The sequence below is a fragment of the Tamandua tetradactyla genome, chromosome 24, assembly GCF_023851605.1.
Source record: "Tamandua tetradactyla isolate mTamTet1 chromosome 24, mTamTet1.pri, whole genome shotgun sequence".
Taxonomy (NCBI): domain Eukaryota; kingdom Metazoa; phylum Chordata; class Mammalia; order Pilosa; family Myrmecophagidae; genus Tamandua; species Tamandua tetradactyla.
The window spans coordinates 17,560,223-17,582,005 of record NC_135350.1 but is presented as its reverse complement, the minus strand read 5'-3'; the positions used below and the strand labels follow the sequence as shown (position 1 = coordinate 17,582,005).

At 36.5% G+C, this 21,783-nt stretch overlaps 1 protein-coding gene across 5 annotated transcripts in view; it reads left to right on the top strand.

Annotated features, from left to right (window-relative positions):
• NPNT (nephronectin) overlaps positions 1 to 21,783 on the top strand; it is a 129,190-nt gene that overhangs the window by 19,695 nt on the left and 87,712 nt on the right. For 2 of the 5 annotated variants that reach the window (XM_077142632.1, XM_077142629.1), the window contains exons 3-5: positions 12,866 to 12,958; positions 17,323 to 17,415; positions 20,728 to 20,847. In XM_077142632.1, the coding sequence (XP_076998747.1) occupies positions 12,866 to 12,958; positions 17,323 to 17,415; positions 20,728 to 20,847 (306 nt within the window). Of the gene's footprint in view, positions 1 to 393; positions 445 to 12,865; positions 12,959 to 17,322; positions 17,416 to 20,727; positions 20,848 to 21,783 lie in introns of all 5 variants that reach the window. The other 3 variants (XM_077142628.1, XM_077142630.1, XM_077142631.1) reach the window with 3 other exon arrangements.

Below are 21,783 nucleotides of genomic sequence, written 5' to 3'. Positions count from 1 at the left end.
ATTTTTTTCAGATGTTTTATGCAACACCCATTTAAATAAAAGGATACTGTCTCTGGGAATCAAAGATTAAAAATCTGAAAATGAAAAATTGGATTGGGAGGTACAGCATCACAAAAGGTCTGAAATATTTTAATTTAGAGTTTAGATTGTGGAAGAATAGCATAACTTCAATTCTTGGTTAATATTTTTGTTGCAAAATGTTTTTTAGTAACAAAATGGTGACTAAAATATTACTATTTTAAACATGTCCTAGATTTTTTTTTTGTTTCAGAAAAACACTGAAATTGAATATGTGTAAGTCTCCGGGAATGTAACAAGTTGATAAATACCCAAGTCCAGCCTCCTTACAGAGAAAAGATCTGGAATTTCTTTTTTTGGACATTTGTTTTACAGCTTACTACGTCTTAAGGCAGAGACTAGCCAGGATAAGGTGCCAGCTCCAAGGTTAGATGAACATATTTCTTGAAATAATTTTGGCTAATCTGTGTCTTGAAAGGCATAACTTCTAAGTATAAGTAAAACTTAACATTAGTTGTGTTTTTTAGTTGCTTTTTTGGTGGAAACTATATTACTTAGAGATGTGCTTATTCTGTTCATAATTATGCTCAATTAATTTTAATTTGATTATTACATTAAACTTTTCCCTTTCAGTTTATATTCCTTTCTTCTGTTTTATGAATCTAATAAATTAAACTCCATCCTAACCTTTTAAAGGATAGTTTAAGTATTAAAAATATACAGAAGAAAAAACATATTTATTTATCAAATGAAATTACTAACATCAGCCTATCATTCATTAACCGGAGGGAATTATATCTCATAGTCATTAATTCTCCATGGAACAATCCAGGTAAGAAATATTTTTATTGTATAAAATATACAAGATGTTAGTACAGCACCTATGGGTATTCATGCTATTGTTTTGGTACGTAAAGAGTTCCTCATTTAAAATATTTTTGGAAGTGAATAATGTCACCTAAGAAATCACCCTTATGGAAAATTTTGGGGAGATAAGAGAAATTCTAACATTTCATAGAATTGGTTCCAAAAAGCCAATGTAATTTTAACTGATTGATGAAGGGTACTATCTTATGTCATAGAAATTCTTTTTCAAGTAGAATTTTAAATTCTAGAAATTTCAGGGAAAATTGATAGTGCTGGAACTAAAAGTTAAGGAGGATACAAAGCATATGTATTTTATAATTACAAAGAGTTGACTAGTAGAAAGATGACTGAGGGAGGAGGCAATACCAAGAAAAGAGCAGAAAATGTGCTTTGTAACAACAGATCTGGATCCTGGACCTTTTCTTGTGCCCTACCAGCTGTGAGATATTAGACATTTTATATAGCTTTTCTGAGCTCCATTTCCCTAATCATTAAACCTACTTTGCAGAATTGTTCCTGGCTGAAGGTAGAATGTCTGTTGCAGAGTTCTTGATAAATGCTGGCTATTGTTGGAGTATGGGCAATATATAGAATACAAAAATGGAGAACTCTGAGCAGTTTTTACTAGGGCCTATCATAGGATCCATAATAGAACATTCTTTTAAAACATGTTTAAAATATGCCTTATTTTTTTTTTGAAATAATCATTTGGAAAGGGGAAATTTCTCAAATGATTATTTTTAAAATAAAACTTTCACTGATAGCGGGTTGTGCTTCCGAACCTTTCCTTCCTCCTGTTCTCTAATAATATTCATCTCTGAACCTCAGAGTGGAGTACAGTTTAGACTACCTAACAGTGTTTGCAGTTGGAAAAGGAACTGGAAGGAAGTAGAATTGAATTGTAAACCTTAGCATTTAAAGTTACTGTGATTTATTTGACAAATATTTGGGAGTTTCCTAGCAGGAAGAAACTCAGTTAGGTGCTGGGAGAGATGTAAAGATCAGTAAGCTGTGGACCTTTGCTTGTGAGAAGCTCAATTTGGTAATAAAGCTGGCTCTTAATTCCTTCCTCGATTGTAAAGTAGGAAAGAGTTAGGGATAAAGAGGTGAATGACTTTGGGAGAAGAACAGTTCTTGCTGGGGAGGTTCAAGGTAGACTTGGATTCTGGTGTGCAGTTAATTCAGTGATTCAGCAGATACTTATTAAGTGCTGTGACCTGCCTCGTCTTGGGCCAACTGCCATGGATATCTTCATAATAAGACAAAACTCTGGGTATTTATATCACCTACTGTCGGTATTGAAGAGCCACAGATGATGCTAAAACAGGCGGAGGCACGTTTTGATGCAGGTGTGTTTCAGTATAGGATACTGCGGGAGCATATCTGAGGTGGTTGTTCCCCAGACCTGGAATGATGGAGTTGTGATGGTCCAATCAAATCCTGAGTAATAACTCAGTCGCGTGAAGGGAGCCTGGGCAGACAGAAAAGTGCAGTAAGACCTCAGAATTGAGCATGAGCAAACACATGCTAGGAAACACCAGAACCTCAGTCCGGCGGTGGTGTAGGTGTTTGAAGGGTGTCTGATCAGAGATGTGAAAGATGTAGGAATGGGCTTCTCATGCTGAAGACCTTTGATGTTACATTAAGTAGTTTAGCCTTTATCTCAAAGTCTTAGAGGAATGCTGTAAAGATTTTAAGCATGGAAATTCCATGATCACATTTATATTTCAAGGGGTTGTAAGCTGGTGCCAGTGGGTCAGATCTAGCTTACCAGTGAATCTGGTTTCACTGACAGTGTTTCAACATATTTGAAATAATTGCCAATGTTTCATAGAAAACGCGGATTTCAGGCTTTTCTTGAAAAATCAATAACTCTGCACTGCTTCAGGGAGTCAGCGAGCTGGAGCTGCTTAGCAGCTGCCTGGTGTAGAGGGAGCATGGGATCCATTTCATCACTTCCTTCAGGGCAAATGCCAATGTTTTGCGTTTTCCTCCCTGACCTTGTGGAAAATGGGTATTTGAGATTCAGGAATGGATTCTTTTATAGTAAACCTGGTGAGAAACTAGACTTGATTTTAAGGAGTGGTAGTGACACAGAGAAGAAGACAGGGTTTGAAAGAGACTAGAAAGAAAAGTTGGGGAGTCAGGCAGCAGAGGACAGTAGTGGGGACCGTGGTCTGGGCACAGAGATACACCTGGGTGCCCCCATGAGCTCTGTTTTTGGGAAACTTACCCAACCTTCCTGAGCTGTCGCTTTCTTTTTTGTGAAATGTAGATAAGATAAAATGTGCCTCATGAAGATCAAATGAGGAAAGACAAAGCACTTTGCTCAGTAACTGGGTCGTTCACATTGAACAAAATGGCGCCCATGGTGGTAGTGATGATGTGGAGAGTAAGGAAGATGGAGGAACCAAGGCTGTATCTCACGGTTTTGGTGTGGTATTCAGAGAGCCAGAGAACACAGGAGTAGATGAAGAAGGTGACTTCAGTTTCACATGAAGGATGTTTGAAGTGCTGTGAGACTTTCGACTGGCAAAAGTCTGTGTAGGATTCTGGGGTCTGGAGCTTAGCGGTGAGCTCTAACTGGGATACAGGATGTGCTCTGATGATCTCACTGCTGTTGTCCTACTGGAACCTTCCTTCCCCTTTGCAAACTTAGCATTGATCATTGTCAACAGCTGCCTCAATAAAGGAGCACCTTTAAATTCTAGAAGAAGAATGTGAGGTAGGTAAAATGCTATGTTGGGAGTCTGCTGAACATTTTCTAAGTTCTTGAAAAAAATTCTAGTTTAACACTTCAGCCTAGAGAGAAACTAATTCGACATTCATTTATATCAAAGACTGAAAGAAATTACTCTCTACCAATTTATTTCTATTCTTTCTTATGGTTGACTTTTGCTCTGTTCTACACCACTATGACTACTAATTCTAAGCAAATACTCTATTGAAAGCTCATTGTTAGGAATTAATGGTCACACTTATTTTTAAGTTTGAATTCTCTCCTAACTCAACATAATGAAATTCAGTCCTGCCACCTTCTCAAATGCTACCTTCTCCTCCATGCCTTCTGACTAACTCAGGAAGTCTTTCCCTTCTCTAAGCTTAGTTGTAACACTTGCATGTAACTTGCATGGGCTTATATGCCCACTCGCATGGAGATAGCTCCTACTGCCCCATGCTATGGTTATTTGTGGATCTGTCCTGTTGGTTCTGCTGGACTGTTGGCTTCCTGATGGTGGGGACTATGTCTTGCATATCCAATGTAATAGCTTCGATAATGCCCAGGTAAGTTCAGTTCAGCACACTTCTATATTAGACAGATAAAAGAAGTGAACAAGATGTTATCTTAATAAACAGATTGTGTTTTTTTTAACAATTTAGCAAAATTAATATCTGCCTGTCATATGACCTTATTATATATCACAGATCTTTGTGCCTTATTGAGATTCTAAAAAGAAATCAATTTCCATGCTTGAAAACACATAAAATATAATCTGATTGTGTCTTTCCTGCTAAAAATCCATTGATTGCAGTTGTGAATAGAATCCCAATTTTTTAGTACAAGACTCTACAGGCTGACTATTGCTTTATCTTTGAAGGATAATTTTTTTTTCTGTTATATGGTCCCAGTTACAGTGAAACAACCCTTATGTTTTCAAATACCCTTTGCTGCTTCCTGCCTCTCTGGCCTTACTTATGCTGCTCATTCTGAGTGAAAGCCCCTTTGCCTTTTTGCCTAGGTGAATTCCTACCCATCCTTTAAGATTCCATCTCACAGTTTCTCTTGAAAGCCTTTCCTGAAATCTTTTCTATTCCCACTTCTCTGCAGAGAAATTCCTTCTTCTTTATTCCTTTAACACCTTGTACACCTGTCATGTCTGTCTTTGTCGGGAGACTCTATTTCAGAAAAGGAACCATGTGTTTAAAGTGTTCACAGTCTACTGAAAGAGCTAGATAAGAAAAATAATTATGGCAACATAATGTGGTATGTGTTTATGTAAATATAAACATATTTTTAATTTATGATAGCGATATGCCAAGAGGCTTTTGAAAATACCGAGGAAGACTATAAAGTTAGCATAGAGAGCTAAAGAAATCCTGGAGATGGAGATGTGTAAGCTAAGTATTGACATCTGTCTAGATATTAGTCTGGCAGCCAAGAGGAAGAATGGCATTCCCTATAAATGTGTGGATGTATTAGCATGTTATTTTCTGGGAACTATAATTTGTTACTATACTTATGGGTGCACTTGGAGATGAAGCTGTTGGGATAGGCAAGAGTCAAATCACAAAATGTGGGGTTGAATGCTTCACTGAGAGTTTGAACTAGCATGGTGAGCTAACCAAACATGACACTCCATTGGATGAGTGTAAGCAAGAGAATGGCATGGTGAAATCACAGGTTAGCGAGGTCCCTCTAACAACAGTTGGGAATGAAGTGCACAGGGCTGGATGCAGCAAGACCATTGTACCATCCTTCATTTAACTAATCCCTCATTAATGGACATGCAGGTTGTTTCTAAACTTTTATTTAAAGTTTTTTGTCAGATAATTTTGGAGTTATTAAATAATTGTTTTCTTTTTTTCTTTAAACTGACGAATGTTTCACACTGTCTTTGACCATCTATCCATGGTCACAAAGTTTTTTTAATAGTTAATGTAAGGATCAATTCATTGTGATCAGTGACTCTCACAGTGTAGGAATTTGGGGTGTTAAAAAGATCATCATTACATTAATATTTTCTAGCTTTTTGTGGTGGTTGCTCAGTAAGCACACTGCAAATTAGAGGATCAAATCTTCTGCTAAAATAAATATGAAAATTTTCAACTAAAAGAAATTCTGTAATGTGTTTCATTGTCTCCTGATGAATTCTTACATGTTTGGGTTTGCCAAAGTTGCTGGAATGCAATATACCAGAAATGGATTGACTTTACAAAGGGGATTTATTGGGCTACAGATTTACAGTTCTAAGGCCATTTAAATGTCCAAATTAAGGCATCAGCTAGAGGAGATCTTCACTCAAGAGAGATTGATCATGTCCAGGGTTTCTCTGTCAAATGGGTAGGCACATGACGACTGCTTGTCTCCCAGCTTCTGGTTTCAGACGGCTCTCTCAGTTTCTGGTGTCTTCTGGGGCACATTCCTTATGCATCTCCAAACTTCTGTGTCTTTATTTAATTTCTCTGTCCTCTGTGTTCTCTCTGAACTGTCTCTCTCTGTGTGTGAGCTCTTTTAAGGACTCCAGTAAACTAATTAAGACCCGCCTTGAATGGGTGAGCCACATCTCCATGGAAGTAACCTAATTAAAAGTTCTCAGCACCGTGAGTCTGCAGACACAGATTAGATTAAATGAGCATGGCTTTTCTGGGGTACCTAACAGTTTCAGACCAGCACAGATGACTTATAAATTTCCTTTTTTGGAAAATATTTTTTAGCTGTACTTCCTTTTCAATGCCTTTTCTAACTACTAAATTTACATAACTGATTCCTCCTTCTTTTGTTTTCTTTACGTATACTATTAAAACCCCTTTTTTCCTTAGTAGACTTACCTACTGAGGGATGAGTTCTTTGTCTTTTACTCATCTTTATATCCCACTTCTTAACACAGTGTCTTAGGGCCTCCTCTACCTTGTCATCCTCATCAATGCTAGCATTTTATTTAGCTTTGACTATGAGATGGATACTGTCTAAGTGTTTTATGTGGATTTTCTCATTTAATCCTCCCAGCCACCCTGTGGGTAGGTACTCTATGAACTACGATTTATTTTCCCTTGTGGTGTTTTGGAAATTAAAAGGTAAATAGTGAGAAACAAAATAGGTACCTGAGAAATTTATCTGAATTGGATGTTCCCAAATAAAGGTAAAAGCAAAATAGGCTATTATCAGACGGCTCCTCGGAGACAATGTCATATGGACCACAAAACCTCATTTATTTTAACTTCATGCTCTAAATTTCCAATTGATTGACTTAATATTTTACTATAGTTCATGATCAGTTAAATTCCTAATGACAATGATATTAGATAGAATGTGAGCCCTAAAGCAAAAAAAAAAAAACGTAATTCACAGTTGTAGCAATACTTCATAAGAGACAGCAATTCTGTAATTCTTAATGGGTCAGAATCTGGCATCTGCACAAAGCAAGCAACAAAATAAAGAGTTTTTTTATTTTAAAGAGTTCTGGTAGAGTTACTTTAATTTTTCTAAAATTTTAGATTGTGTTCTTAATTGTAACTTTTCTTTCTTGGGAAATGTAACTTAAATACCTTTATGTCTTTAATCACCACTGACATTCTCTACTTCTCCATTCCTTCTGCTTCGTGTTTTACTATAATCTTACTCTCTTGCTTTCTAAATCCCTCCAAAATGCTAGGCTTTCTGGCTTTTTTCTGAACACTAGACAAACTAGTGGATTGAGTGTAGAACTGGGATAAGAAGTTTTTACTGAAATTAGGCAACTCTCTTAAGTTTCTGCGCTTTCACTTGTTTGCTTGTGAAATGAGGATAATGCCTGCCTCTCTCTTCCCTTATATAGCTATTGTGAGAATAAATTTAATCTGTCATGTAAAGTGGTTTTGAGTTCTGTATTCATGAGAGCATTTAATGGGTAATATTTTTATAGTGATAACAACAAAAGGTACTTTTATTTCAGCTTTTGTTGTTCCATGCTTCTTTTAGCAACTTTTCTACTTCCAAAGCCAAATGCTCTTTGAAAAAAACTTCATGGTGATATTTCTCATCATATTTTCCTGTTTCCTTCAGACAAAGTTGTCCATATGTGAGTTTGGGGAATGTGCTTAATTGTAATGAGAGCTCTCTGAAATCTCCCAGTTTTGTGTCCTTTCATTCTTCTGCCCTGTCCTTGCATGCTTGTATGTCACATTTGTTTCTAAATTACAAACCATGGAGGATAAGGTCCTTTGCTCTGCATTTAGTTGTGCCGTGTCTGATTTACCAATTACACCAACAACCTAAAGTAGATAGCAAAAATTGCCAATGATTCCTAGGATTGCTTCAGAGACGATCTTATTTACATTTAGAAAACCCTTCTTATGTTACCAACACCTAAGGCTGGGTCAGGTTGGCTTTTCCCTTGTCTCTTTCTAGAGCCGTTATCTGTTTGGAAATCTCAACATATCCTTATTTTTTCAAATGTTGGCATTTGGCTCTCAACATAATTTCCTTACATAAAAAACTGCATATAAAACTGATGTGGGAGTTTAATTTTTCCTAATTTATTTGACAATTCACTGATTATATGAGAATCAGAAAATACTGTCCAACTCTCAGAACCCCAGTTACATCAGGTAAGGTGATTTTTTTTTTCTTTTTTTTCACATGGGCAGGCTCCGGGAAGAGTAGGATGAATTTTTAAGAGTACAATTTTAGATTGCAGTCAGACAGAAGAGGCTTGGACACGTGACATTAAAAAGTTCTGTTTGCTTTGTCAGTTGAGACTTGTTTCGTTTCTTAGTTTGAAAAAAATGACTTAGAGGTTATTTTAAGAGCATTTTGGAGTTTATGCTGCAGGAATGTTAGCAAGTAATTATTGTAAGCACAATTTGCCCTTTGGGCTTAATTCTGGTACCTGATTTGGGGAAAAATCTATTATTCAATGACCATCTGTGACCCTCACCTGGCTCTTATATACCGAATTGCTAAACTGTATTTATAAACTAGGGGATGGTGGGCATCAAATATAGCCCAAACTTCTTGTCCCTGGTCCAAACATCTTGTCCCTGAAGTTCAGAGAATCAGTGCTGCCTTTTCTGATTAACCTGTTGCACCAACAGGCTTTGTTTCTTCCACACAAGTGCATCATCTATTTTTGATGCTTTTCGATGGATGCTCAAGTGGGCTACTAAAGACAGACCACTTATTCATTGTTTTACTTACCAGCCAGATATAGAGTAAGGCAGGTTGTAAAGGTTGGTTTGTTTTGGTCCCTAAGAGCTCACATTACAGTAGGCCAATTTACAAGGAAGTTGGGAGTCATTTTTCTGTAGTCTCAAGATGGGTATATGTTTTCTAAATTAATATCTTAGATGTCAAAATAGAATTATTTATATATTCTCATGGTTTATGGCATTATAGATATAAAGTAAATTTTAAAAGTTCGTTACTGTACTAGGGTCTGCTCTTAACACTTCTCTCCTAAGTGTGTATCCAAAGAGAACCTTTGCTGACTTGCTATTAAACATAGACTAGAGTCCAAATTGTACAACATCGTTCTCAAGGACATTCAGTTAAGAATCATATTTGGTTGCAAGTGACAAATTAGGGGACACAGAGTAATAAATTTAGGAGATGCAAAGAACAGTCCCCTAAATTGCTAGAATGGCAGTTTAGGACTAATGTTATGACGTTTTACTCTCCTTCCTTTTTGCTCCATCCTCCTTCCAAGAACTCAGGGTTACCTCGTGGTCATAAAGTGGCCACTGCAGCTTCAGCCATTACTTCTACATTCCAGGCAGTAAAGAGAAGAAGTTATACTAGTCCGCCCTCTTTTTAAGTAGCATTCCTAAAGCTCCACAAAATAATTCATCACATGGCTGCCCCTAACCTCCAGGGAGCATACGAAATGTAGTTTTCCATTGTTAACTTATCCCCTACTGGGGGCGGAGGAGAAGCCATTTCTTTGTACAGAAAAGGCAAAAATTGATAATAGTAAGCATCCAGCAGTTTCTACCACCAAAACCTTTTATGGTCTAGTCCTGGCTTTTTTATTCCAATCTCATCTGCTGTTTTAAGCACTTTACCCTGACGCCCGACCAGAACATTTGGCACCCACTGACAACCCCTTCCCCGCTGCTCCTCCCTTTCTTATTTTCTGAAAAGCTTTTGTTTCCATCCTGTCTCTCTCTGCTTCTTACCGCAAAGAATTGCTTACATCACATTTGCTACCCAGGCCTTTTCCAGCATCTACAGTCATGGTTATTGACTGCCGCCTTCACCTCCCTCACTCTGTTCTTCTCTCTTTCTTAGTTTTTGACATAGTTTGATCAATATAGTATAGTTCTATGGTTAATTTTTTTATATCCTTTGTGAATCTCTCATCCCCCCAAACTTGCCTACAGTATATGTAGCAGAAGTTCAATACATGCTTGTTGAAGTCAATTCCACACTTAGTGCCAGCAAGATAAAAAGTGAAAGTGCTTTTGTGTAATATTTTTGGAAGGGTTTTCTTTTTGTAAGAAGAAAAAAATTGATTTATTTCAGTTCTATGAGAACCCTGTCATATTTAATAGCATTGGCTAATGGAAGAGTGGTTGATTAAATTAGTTAGTAATCTGTCAGATAGACATGCAAATAACAGTTTGCTTTAAATTACTGACTCCCTAAACATGAATGAAACCTTTACAGTCTTGGCCTCTTGGTTCATGTGTATTTTACGTGCCTGAGATTAGGACACCCCACCAAGAACAAATAGAAAAAGGAGGGGGTTAATAAAAGCATTTGTTCCTATAAAGCATCTGTAAGCACTATTAATTACCATCAGGGGTTTCAAAAATAGTATAGCCTGGAATCTCAAGTTAAACTGTTTGATATTTTCAAACCCCAGTGCTTTGGGGGATAATTGCCTTGACTTGCATTTAACGATTTTAAGATGTCTACCTTTTCTTTTTAAGTATGGCACTCTGGGAGCCACAGGGATGCTTGAATCATCCAGGTTACATTCATAAAAACAGTTAAGATTTATGGAAACTTTTTTTGAGATTAATTTTTTTTTTTGAAGTTTGTATCTCTTGGTGAAGGGGCCCGGGAATTACATCAAGAATGGCTTGTTTCCAGGCCTTGTTTTGAAAACATGAACCAGTGTACAGTTGATTAAGAGTAATATTGTGAGACCCTCCTGGACAGTGCATTTATTTTCACAGATCTGAACAACGTGACTTCCCTGGGAATTTGAGGACACGTCTAAAATCAGAGTTTAAGAGTTTTCCAAGTGCATTTCTATACCATTTGCACTCTGCGTGCCCTTTCTGCATGCTTCTGAACTAAACCCCTACTGAGCGGCCCTCCTAAGGACCGTGAGACTTGAGGGACCCAGTTGGGGTGACAAGGCCTGGAGGGTGAAGCTGGCACACAGCCCCATGGAGCGCCGACGGGGGAAAGATTAGGGAGATTTGATTCAGGAAACAGAGAATCCCACAGAAATGACGTGATATGCAGGAGTGATGAAGTTTTGAAGGAACTGGTGTTGGACACCTATCCCAGGAAACTGGGGGCATGTTTGGGAATGAGCAAGTGTCAGGAGCTTCCAACCTGAGTGTCGTTGTTGACCTGTTCCCCTTGGTGTCCAAAGCCTGTCGCACTTCACGCAGCGGCTACTGAGGCACGTCTGTTTCTGTCACCATTACAAATCCTGTCTTCCTCATGTCACACCTGAGTGACTTCACTGGCCTTCTAACTGCTCTCCCTGCCTCTAGACTCTCTTACTCCATCCTACGAACCCTGTGTATTAGTGTCACCATGCTAATACTTCCAGAGGGCTGATCTTTATCAAGTAATTCTGATGATGATAAACTCCCAGAACCTTCCCATTCCCCACAGATAAAGCGTATATTCCGCAGCCTGAAATTTAGGGAACATCATCTGATACCACTCATCTATGATTATCTGCCTCTTTCTCTCCCACCAGCATTTACCCATCTCTTTAGCTTGACAAGCTTCCTCAGCATCCCCTAAGTAAACGATGTTGTATTTTGCAATAGTTCCCCTCACCTAGGATTCTTTCCTCCATTCTCATGCTTCAAGATCCAACTCCAGCTTTTTCTAGGTAGTTTTCTGTACCATATGAATCTGCTTGTTTGAAGATTTCTTCTCAATTATAATATATACCACTCATTTTGCTCATAAATAAATGTTGCCTTGAAGGAAAAACTTGTGCTTATCTTGTCTTTTCAACTAGATTGTAGCATCCTTGAGACTAGCAGCAACAGTATACGATTTCTTTTTCATCTCTTGTAGTACCTGTCATCATACTATAGACACATTTGTCATTGAACAAAGTTTCTTAATCTTGGCACTCTGATTCGGGGGGCTGGATATTTCGTTGTTGTTGAGGGCTGTCCTGCACATTGTAGGATATTTAACAGCCTCCCTGGCCCAGAGGATGCTGGTACTAACCCCGACTCAGTTGTGACAACCAGAAATGTCTCCAGACATTGCCGAATGATCCATGGGGGCAAAAACACACCCAGTTGAGAGCTGCTGGTTTAGAGTAAACAGAATGGGTTCCATCCAGCATTGTGGCAGGAATGGAAGACTGAGCGGGGTCCTGAGGGAAGAGGAACTCAATGGATAGAAGATAGTAAACGTCAAACTGAGAACTTTCTGTTTGCTGTGATAGGCCACAGAGAGATCATTATAGATGGCAAAGCAATTGCAGTGCATCTTGGGATTAAGAAAGTACAAAATATATTCTTAAATTGAAGTTACAAAAATTGTTTTAGATTTCACTTCATTTTTAATAATTTTATACTTAATAATGTTATTTCTGATAAAATAAGCATTGATTTTAGAACTTAGTTGGAAATTTTCCTGGATTTCATGCATACGTAATATCTTTGGATGAAGAAATACTTTTTGAGGTACATTTGGGAGAATGGATTTGAAACTGTGGGTATAAGTTATTATAAAGTTGAAACCATTGATTAACATCATGAGGGTTATGCATAGTTTAATATATTTTTTCTCTTTTTTTCACTATTTAATTTTGAATATTGTCCTCATGGTTAGCAATTTGGAATATTGTTCCAGGTTCAAGTAAGACACACATATGTACACACACGTGTGCAACTATGTGTACTCTAGACAATGCTTACCACTACAGAACACAGTGATTTTGTATATTTGTGCTACTGAACTCTAAGATCTTAGTTTTTTCTTTTATTGCCAAACTAGTACATGCCATAGATACTGCATAGTTGATGTGCTACTGACAAAGAAGTAAAGCTGGATATCCGTTTTTCATAGCTGTGTGCCAACCACAATGCAAACATGGTGAATGTGTTGGACCAAATAAGTGCAAATGTCATCCTGGATATGCCGGAAAAACCTGCAATCAAGGTAAGAAAACAGTCTGATACAAATATGTAATCACAAGCCACCTCTATTCCTATGAAATATGTAATTTATCGTCTTATTTATGCATACAAATATAATAATGGTTAATCTTCTAATATGTTTCATCAAAGGACAATTAAAAGAATTTCATCCCTTTATTCTTATTGTCTGACACTAATCAAAATGTATTCTGAAGCTACACCACATCAGGAGAAGAAAGAAAAGAATCACTGCATTAGGAGAGGTAGAAGGCTTACATTCCGGTATGTCTTGTCTGTCCACTGTTTAGGTAGCTTCAGCAATTTCCTTGAACCTCAATTTCTACTTAGGCGAGAAACCTCTTTCATACCCAAAGGCAGGCAGGAGATTTGACTTGAAATTTTGAGGTTCCTACAAACTCTGAGGCCTTTGATTCTGTGATTAAATTTCTCAGGTGCTGACCAGTTAGGAATGTTCTTGAGAGAAATAAAAATGTGGATTACTTAACAAGTCATTTTTAATTGGCTTCAGTTGCTTATGAAAGCAAACGTTTATTCAATACTCACAATATCGCTGGTATTTTGCATGTATTTTCTACTTTCATCCTTACAGCAACCTTAAGAGGAAGTGTTTTCTAAAATTATAGTTGTTAGTGGTGCAAGGTAATTCAATGGTAGAATTCTCGTCTGCCATGCAGGAGACCTGGGGATTTCTAGCCTGTGCACTACAAAAAAAAAAAAAAGAAAGAAAGAAAAAAATTCAGCAAATAGTGCTGTGAAGATGGGATAATCTAATGGAAAAGAATGAATTATGACCCTCACCACACAGCATACAAAAAATAAATACATAAATAAAATTATAATTCTTGCAAATAATATCATTATTATTCCGTTTTTCATTTGACTGAAACTCAGGGATAGTAAGCACCCTGCCTGTTCACAGAATTACGTGGTAAAAGAGCTAGGATGTCAACTTAGACCTATTGCCATATAATCCATGCTGTTTCTACCATATTAGCTTTAAATGAAGAAAATCCTCTGTCTCATACTAAACAAGTCTAACAGGAACTTGTGTTTCTAATTCAGCCAAAAAAAAAATTTCTTGCAGTAGGAGGTAAAAAACCAGAAATAAGGAAAAGCTAGAATTAGATTTCACTAGAAAGATAAAATGCTAAAAGAGTCAAGTTTTACTTATTTATTTATTTGCCATGGGCAGGTTCCAGGACTTTTACTTATTTCTTAACTAAAGTAATACTCTATCATTTTAAGGTCAAATGAAAAAATATGGGGTCGAATCATCCCATTGACACTTACTTGATATTCCGTGATACAGAAATAATATTGTTGAAACACTCCTGATCCATAATATCTGGTCCTTATCCCAAGATACTGCTTGAGAAGTGTCATGTAAACTAGTGATTTATACACATAGCTTTCTAACAATGCAGAACACTGATGCTTCAAAGTATATGTGATAGTTACTGAACAATCAGATGAAATCCATTCTAGTAAAATGTGACATGTTCAATGGTAGAACAAGTTGTTATTCTTAAAGTGTGTTCCCATATTATTTATTTGATTTATAAATGATTTTCCCAGTGCTTCTTTTCTATCTTATAATACAATTTCTTAACTTGGGTTTTATCAGATATACCTAGACAGTTCTTTAGAAATAAGTGATTTTTATTTTATCGCAGTTTGCTCTTTTAAAAATCCTTTTTTTTTTTCTTTCCCCAGCCTAAGTTCACAAATGGCAGGTTCTGGTTATTGAATTATCTGTGTTCATTTGAGAATTTCGGTATGCTTCTCTCTCTTTATCTAAGTGGTAAATATAAACCATCAGAGATTTCATTCATTAATTTACGTCAGCTTCACAAAACTTGGTCGTCCTGGTGCCAGGAATTTATACAGAGAAGACTATAAAAAGAAGCAGAGAAATTCATTTAAATTTATTTGTAGGAGATACCTCAGCCTGATTAAGCTTCAAAGACACTAAAACTATTATTTAAAATGAGGAGCCATTTCTGGGTATCTCTTATTTTCAGAAAACCAGTTTACCACAAACTTTTCCTTTAACATACAACTATTATAGTCTTGCCTCCTAAGCCACATTTCTTAAATGGAATAGGATTTCTTTAGTAGAAAAATGCATTTTATACTTGCAAAAATAGTGCTGACACTGAAAATATGATTTCAAGTACAATCTTGAAAATAAAATTCCAGCTTACAATTAACCTACCTGTTTTCATTTTATCTTACTTTGCCTTCCTTGCAATAAGCAGCTGTGGCTTGTTCTGGATGGAAAGTTTATGCTCCCCAAAGATTAAGAACCCTTTGTGGTGTCTTTTTGATTTCTAAGTTACTAAAAAACCTATGAAGAAAGTGACTTGCACAGGTTAAGTCCACATTAACTGCATGTTAAATGACTGTTTTGTGTAATAATTTTTGGTCTGACAGAGTTCCGTGGAGTTGTCTAGGACAGCACCTTAATCTTTGCCTTCTACTGAGAGTTCTATGAGGTTAAGAGAGGTTGTCATGAGTGATCAAGTGTGAGAGTTGCTTAAAGCATGCCATAGAAGTTACTAGAGTAAATTGTCTCTATCTGCGAAATAGATTACTTAGGCTGTTTCTATCCAGGTCCAGACACTTTAATCAAGTAGAATACATGCTTCAGAGTATGGGAAACCAAACAGATTTCTTTTTTTCTGTAGGGGAGAAATAGCAAGAAGAGATAAGTTTGAAATAAATTCACAGAACTGAAAATTAGCTTTTGACTAAAGTAGGCTTTTGTTTAAAGCAAGTATTCGCTAAGAATTTTGTTGCACATTATGTACTTTAAGTATATCCCCCTGGAAACATGCTTAAGGTGATGAATAGCTTGAGTAAATGACAGAACATTTAAGGAGCACTTTGTTACTACCTGGGGAGCACCAAGAATAGGTCAAGCCACGTTTTGGAGCTGGCTTAATTTAACAGTCTTGTCACAAGTTTACAGCAAATGTGCTAGTGGCTCACTCTTCCCTCTGAGTCATTTTCTGGATTTGCTACACCTGGATCAGATATTGAAAATGGCTTGGTCTGACCATTAACGTAACCTTTGAGGGAGAAGGTATCTTTCACAATAGTTGGAATTTTGAACCAAACTCTGGTAAGATTCTCATTGACCATTTACTTCCCTCCCACTTAATTTCTCCAGTAATTTTATTCATGTATATTTTCCCCTTCACTGAGTCTCTGACTGCATACAAATCCCCTTTCCCCCAGTCAAGCTGAAATGCCATTATAGATAATAATCTTTTTATAATTTCCCTATTGGGAATGATATCAGTATATATTTTCAAGGATGAATTATTCTTGTGAATTCATTGTGTGTATTATAATAATTTCAGGAGAAGCAGTGTAGAAATATCAATTATAATGTTTTGACATGGTTTATGTTTCATATTGTTGAATTCCTGATCCCCAGAAAAAAAAAAATTGGTGTCTTGTAGTGCAGAATCAGACAGTAAACTTTGGTGGACTAGTTAAATCTGAAAGTTGATTGCTTTCCTAAACACAACAGTCTACAGTCTAAGTACTTTTACACAAATATTAAGCTGTTGCCTACAACCTTATTTCATTTGAAAAATGTGTGGTTTAACCACCAAAACCAATGCCATGTTCATTAGATTTGGAAATTTAGCTGGCTGTTAATAAATAGTCTTGACGCAGGATATGATTTACTTATTGATCCTTTTCTTTCATTCTTACCCATCTTACGTATTGATAAATCAAGAAATGGCAACAGTAAAATTTTTGTTTTTGTATAAAGCTTCTTATGTATGTTCTAATTAAATGTGACTTAAATGTAGCACAAGTTCTTGCCTTTGAATGAAAATATCAATGTTCTTCATTCTACTTACTTAAATTAGATCTTCACAAGAATCATAAATTTGTTCATAATTATGGGGTATTATACACTACTGTACATAATAATATAGAGGAAAATCACATTAGTGAATTAAGACCTCAGGGTACCTAAACAGGGCAAGTTGATTCTTATTAATATTTTATAATCTGCTTTTAAATTGAATTTTCTCATGCTTTCTAAAGTAACCATGTTTTGTTTCTGTCTTAAAAAAAATCAGTGAGATAGATGGATTGATAACTTACAATGTGTGGTGTGTCTTCTTGAGAAGAAAGGTGGCAGTGTTAGGTTTTAGGAAAATTTAAATTAAAAATATGAGAAGTCAGAAGAACTGGAAGGTAATTTATGCAAAGCATCTAAAGCATTCTTTTTACAGTCTACTAACTTTATGTAATTGTTTAACACATATTTATAAAGACTTTTAGGGCTAAAAATGATATTAGTTCAAAGTTGACTCTTATTACCTTCTTCCTGGTGTGAAGATGAACACTTCTACCCAACTCCTCTTGACCAAGGCAGTGAACAGCCTCTTTTCCAACCCCTGGATCATCAAGCCACAAGTTTGCCTACAAGGGGTGAGCGTGCATTGTCTCAGGTGGTCTGCTGCTTCCACCGACACAGCTTCCTGCAGTTACGTCACTTCTTGCAAATGTTCTGGAGACCAGACCCTGACAGTGCCCAGCCTTTGGCATCCTGAGCATGTAAAGCAGGCGGCAGGAATTGTCACCTGGTGCTGATTTTCTATGCTCTGAAAATGCTGGAGCCTCCACTGTCCTTTCAAGCATCGTTGTTTTTCCTCTTCTTTTCTTGGTTTCAAATTTTTCTCTAAAAACCAGATATATAAAATATATGTTGTTTTCATATGTAGGGCAAGTCAGGAATTCAAAACAACTGGGATTGGGGTTTTGCTGGCTTTTGCCAAGTAGATTTTAGAAGTGATCAAGTCTCCTTCCCTACCACCGTCGATTTGAGGTATAAAACTTTAGGTTACCTGGAAGCCAAACCATGCATCAGTTTCTTTGTTTTGGTGTATGTTTTGTGATATCAAAAGGCCTAAGATGTGGTTCCAGTATGGCCCTTATTTAGCACCATCATAAGCAAGATGTTAAATGTCTGGGTCTTAGGTAACTCATCAGTAATAAGGTGAGAGTAGTGCTGGCCAAACTCCCACACAGGGTTGGTGTGAGAATCCGAATACCAAAAATAATAATGCTTGTGTCATGTTGCCAAGTTTTATAGAAAAGTAAATCATTAGCATCATTTGAAAATTCTTCTTCTGAGAGTCTATATCCTTCACCATTCATAGGGTTAGGAACTTAGAATGACTGAATTAAAAAATTAAAATTATTAAGTGCCACCTCTATGCTGATAGGAAATTTAATACATTTGTGTATTTTCTGGACAAGGGATTAAAACAATGGGATTAATTTCAAAGTCACTGATAACTTAAAAGTTTATGACAATTGACCTTTTATCCTCTCTTTGCCTGTGCCTCCACTTTAGTCAGATAAAATTTAAAAGTTTAGATTTCTAAAACACTGCCTAGTTTAGGCTTCAAAGGGAAAAAATACACCCAAATGCATTACAATGAATAAAAGGTTATTTTCCATACAAATCCATTGGGTTATCTTATTCAATGACTCTTACCCAGATTTTTAAAGCTCCTTCTCAGTGTTCTGCATGCTAATAAAATTTCTGATTCATTTTTTCCTGAAGTGTAATAATAATGCTATGCAGCTTGCATTGCTATTCTAGACCAGCTCCCTTCTTTCCCTCCTCCGCCTTCAAGCTCCTGAATCTACCAGCCTGCTTAAATCTACTCCTGATGGTAATAGATGCTTTCTAATAATTGTCTAAATAATGATAGGATTTGAATGTAAGTGGTTTAATTGTTAAGTTTTGTCTTTGGAGTAATAATATAGGTACCGGATAGAATTCGTTAAATGTATTTTGTTGTAGATTTTTCTTATAATTTATATTTTATTATAAACTTCTGCAGTAGGAGCAAGGATAAAGTAAATAGACAAACAGAAATCTAACATTTTCTTTCCATGGTTCTCTCATCAACTTTTAGGATTTATTTGAGACAGTGTCATCAAGAAGAACTTTTCGTGTTCTTAAGATCGTTCACTTATTAATATAGGAGCATTTACTCTAATTGGGAATTTATGACTTCATTTGATATTAACACAGCACTACTAGGTCTCTTTTCCATTAAATTGTGATAATGAGTACAGCAGTTATTTGGAAGCAACACATATTATCTTAAATTGATAAAGCATTTGGTCAATTGAAAATAAGGTTTAGTAATCAGAGAACAGAGATTCTGAAAAAATTCTAGGAAAAAGAAGTTCATCACCAGAATACCTGAAGCTTTTAATCTTTCAAAGCTCCCTGTTTTAGCAAGTCTGATATTTGTTAAATATTGATCATCAGGGATAGTTGTGAGCCCTATTTCATAATTTATTCAGTAGTCTTTGTGAGGGTCACTGAAGTTCTTAGAGACACATGCCTGCAGCAGATGGGAAAATGACCACAGCCATTGAGGAAATCAGCACTGGCCAGCTGTCAGGGAATATCGTCCAGTCAATCAACAGTTGTTAGACGGCAGGTTTCTGAAATTGCTGTTAGATTTGAATACTCATGTGCCAGTATAATAGATGAAATAGTCAATGAAATGTCTCTATACTTACCCATTGAGTGTTGCGTGCTTGCATCCCTTTTCCATATTATTTCATGGAGTGATTTGCTGTTGATTTTTAAAATTGTGATTGTCTATTGTTTTTCTTTCCTTTCAATTGCACAATCCTTCACTCAAAGTGCTTCTTCCCATAGTTAAGAGAAGAAAAGCGTTAAGTTGAAACCAGTCTCTAAAACCACCAGCAGGATGTCTTATGCTAATCAGGTGCTTATTCTGGTGTTTCCAGATAAACTAAGCATGTGGTCACTCTTCTTTATATGAAGTCTGTATTTTAGACATTACTATTTCAGTGTTGATTTATGTTATGTGTTCACTTGAAGCAGTGTTCCACTTGGGCTGGAAAATTTACATAATGTGAAGTTCATTAATTCATTTAAGATTGGTATTTATACCAGTAAACCTAAAGTGCATAATGATAGTCCATTATGTCTTGTCCATTAGTATTTCAATATGCCCTTCTTAACTGCCAAATGAATGAAAATATTTGAGAGGGTTTTTAAGTTCATTTAATGAGAGATCAGTTTAGAAACTGCAAGATTGAAGAAGAAATAACACAGTAATGATCACTCTAATTCATGCAGCTCTTATCCTCTGAAAAATCTAGCTTTCCTTTAGGAAGTTCAAAGCATTCTAATGTTTTAAAATACACTTATTTCCTATAAAGTAAAATAGGCTCATGTGGTCTTCTCTTTAAATAGAGAAAGGAAGAAATTGAAAGAGTGAGATTGCATTGTCAGGAGTGAATCTAGGAGTTGAAACCTGGTATTTTGAGGCTATTGGCAGCCAGATAAATAATATATGATAGAGTACCTGTACCCAAGAGAAAGTTAATGTGCTGTTCTTTCAAGGGCTGACAAGGTGGACACACATCTGTGGGAAGAATTCTCTTAGGTGTCACATGCACTACACATAATTTAAACCCTGGGAATTCGTATGGCTTCTCACTGTTTTAAAACTTTCATAACATCTGATGGAAATCTCTTGGTTGCCCCTAATATAAGTGGCATTCAAGTTAAAATTGCATGAACAAGATCTCTCTTATATTATAATCAGTATATAGTATAGCTTGATTATAATAGCTTGACCTATTTTTTCCCCCTCATTCTCCTATTTAGAGCAGTACTTGAAAAGTTTAACATTAGTGCTGAAGTTGTGATTTGTCTACTTCACGCCCCATTCTTTTCAGATCTAAATGAGTGTGGCCTGAAGCCACGGCCCTGTAAGCACAGATGCATGAACACTTACGGCAGCTACAAATGCTACTGTCTCAATGGATATATGCTTATGCCGGATGGGTCCTGCTCAAGTATGTCAAGAATCTTAACTGTTTTATAACTGCTTAGGGCTCGATTTCATGTTATACTGTTGGTAGCCTGCCCCAGTGAAAGTGGCCCTCTTAAACAGGACATGTGTGTTTGCATGCATGCCTGAGGAAATGAAAATCAAAGTAAGGGACGCCCGTTTTAGACGTCTAACATTCCTCGACCATGGGCAGCCATGTTAGGTTGATATGGAAGGGGTATTTAGAACAAGAATCACAAGACCAAGTCTATTTCCTAACGTCTTTCTCCACATGGTTTTCCTTGTCTTCCCCTTGGACATAGAAGAACCATTCCAGATAGAAAAAGAGCATTAGCGAAAATGCTCGCAATATTGTGTGCTCTGTAAGGGTGGACACTAAGCTTTTTGCTGGTAGAGGAGCCATCAGTCTATTCAATGATTATAAATCATTCATAAATACCTCTCTACTTTGTTTTTACATTTTCTTACAAAAACCTAAAGATTGAGTTACTTCTCTTTTCTAAAAAATTACCTACTTTAAAAGGAAAAAAGTTATTATAATAACAAAAAGTAGATTCCATGTATATCTTTGTAAGAGAAATTTATGGTGTTTCCTGCACACACTTGGGTGTGTTTTTAAGATGGATGATGCCCTAAAATTCTCTGCAGCCTGAACTTGAAATTGTGTTTTTATGATAGCAAACATTTGATGGCTTTATTTTTTTTCACTGAATTGTCAGTTAACTTGGCTGCATTTTATAAAACCAACAAAGTTGACTAACTTATTTACTGTAACACAAACGTAGCCTTTAAGTTTTTGGAGTGGAGGGTACATTTAACAACATGCAGTAGTGATGCTAGAATCCCGTTACACTGTTGTCCCTGGAGAAGTTAAATGGGCAGTTCAGACATTCACTTGAAGGTTTTAGTTAAGAGCAACATGCAGCTTGAGTGATCTGGG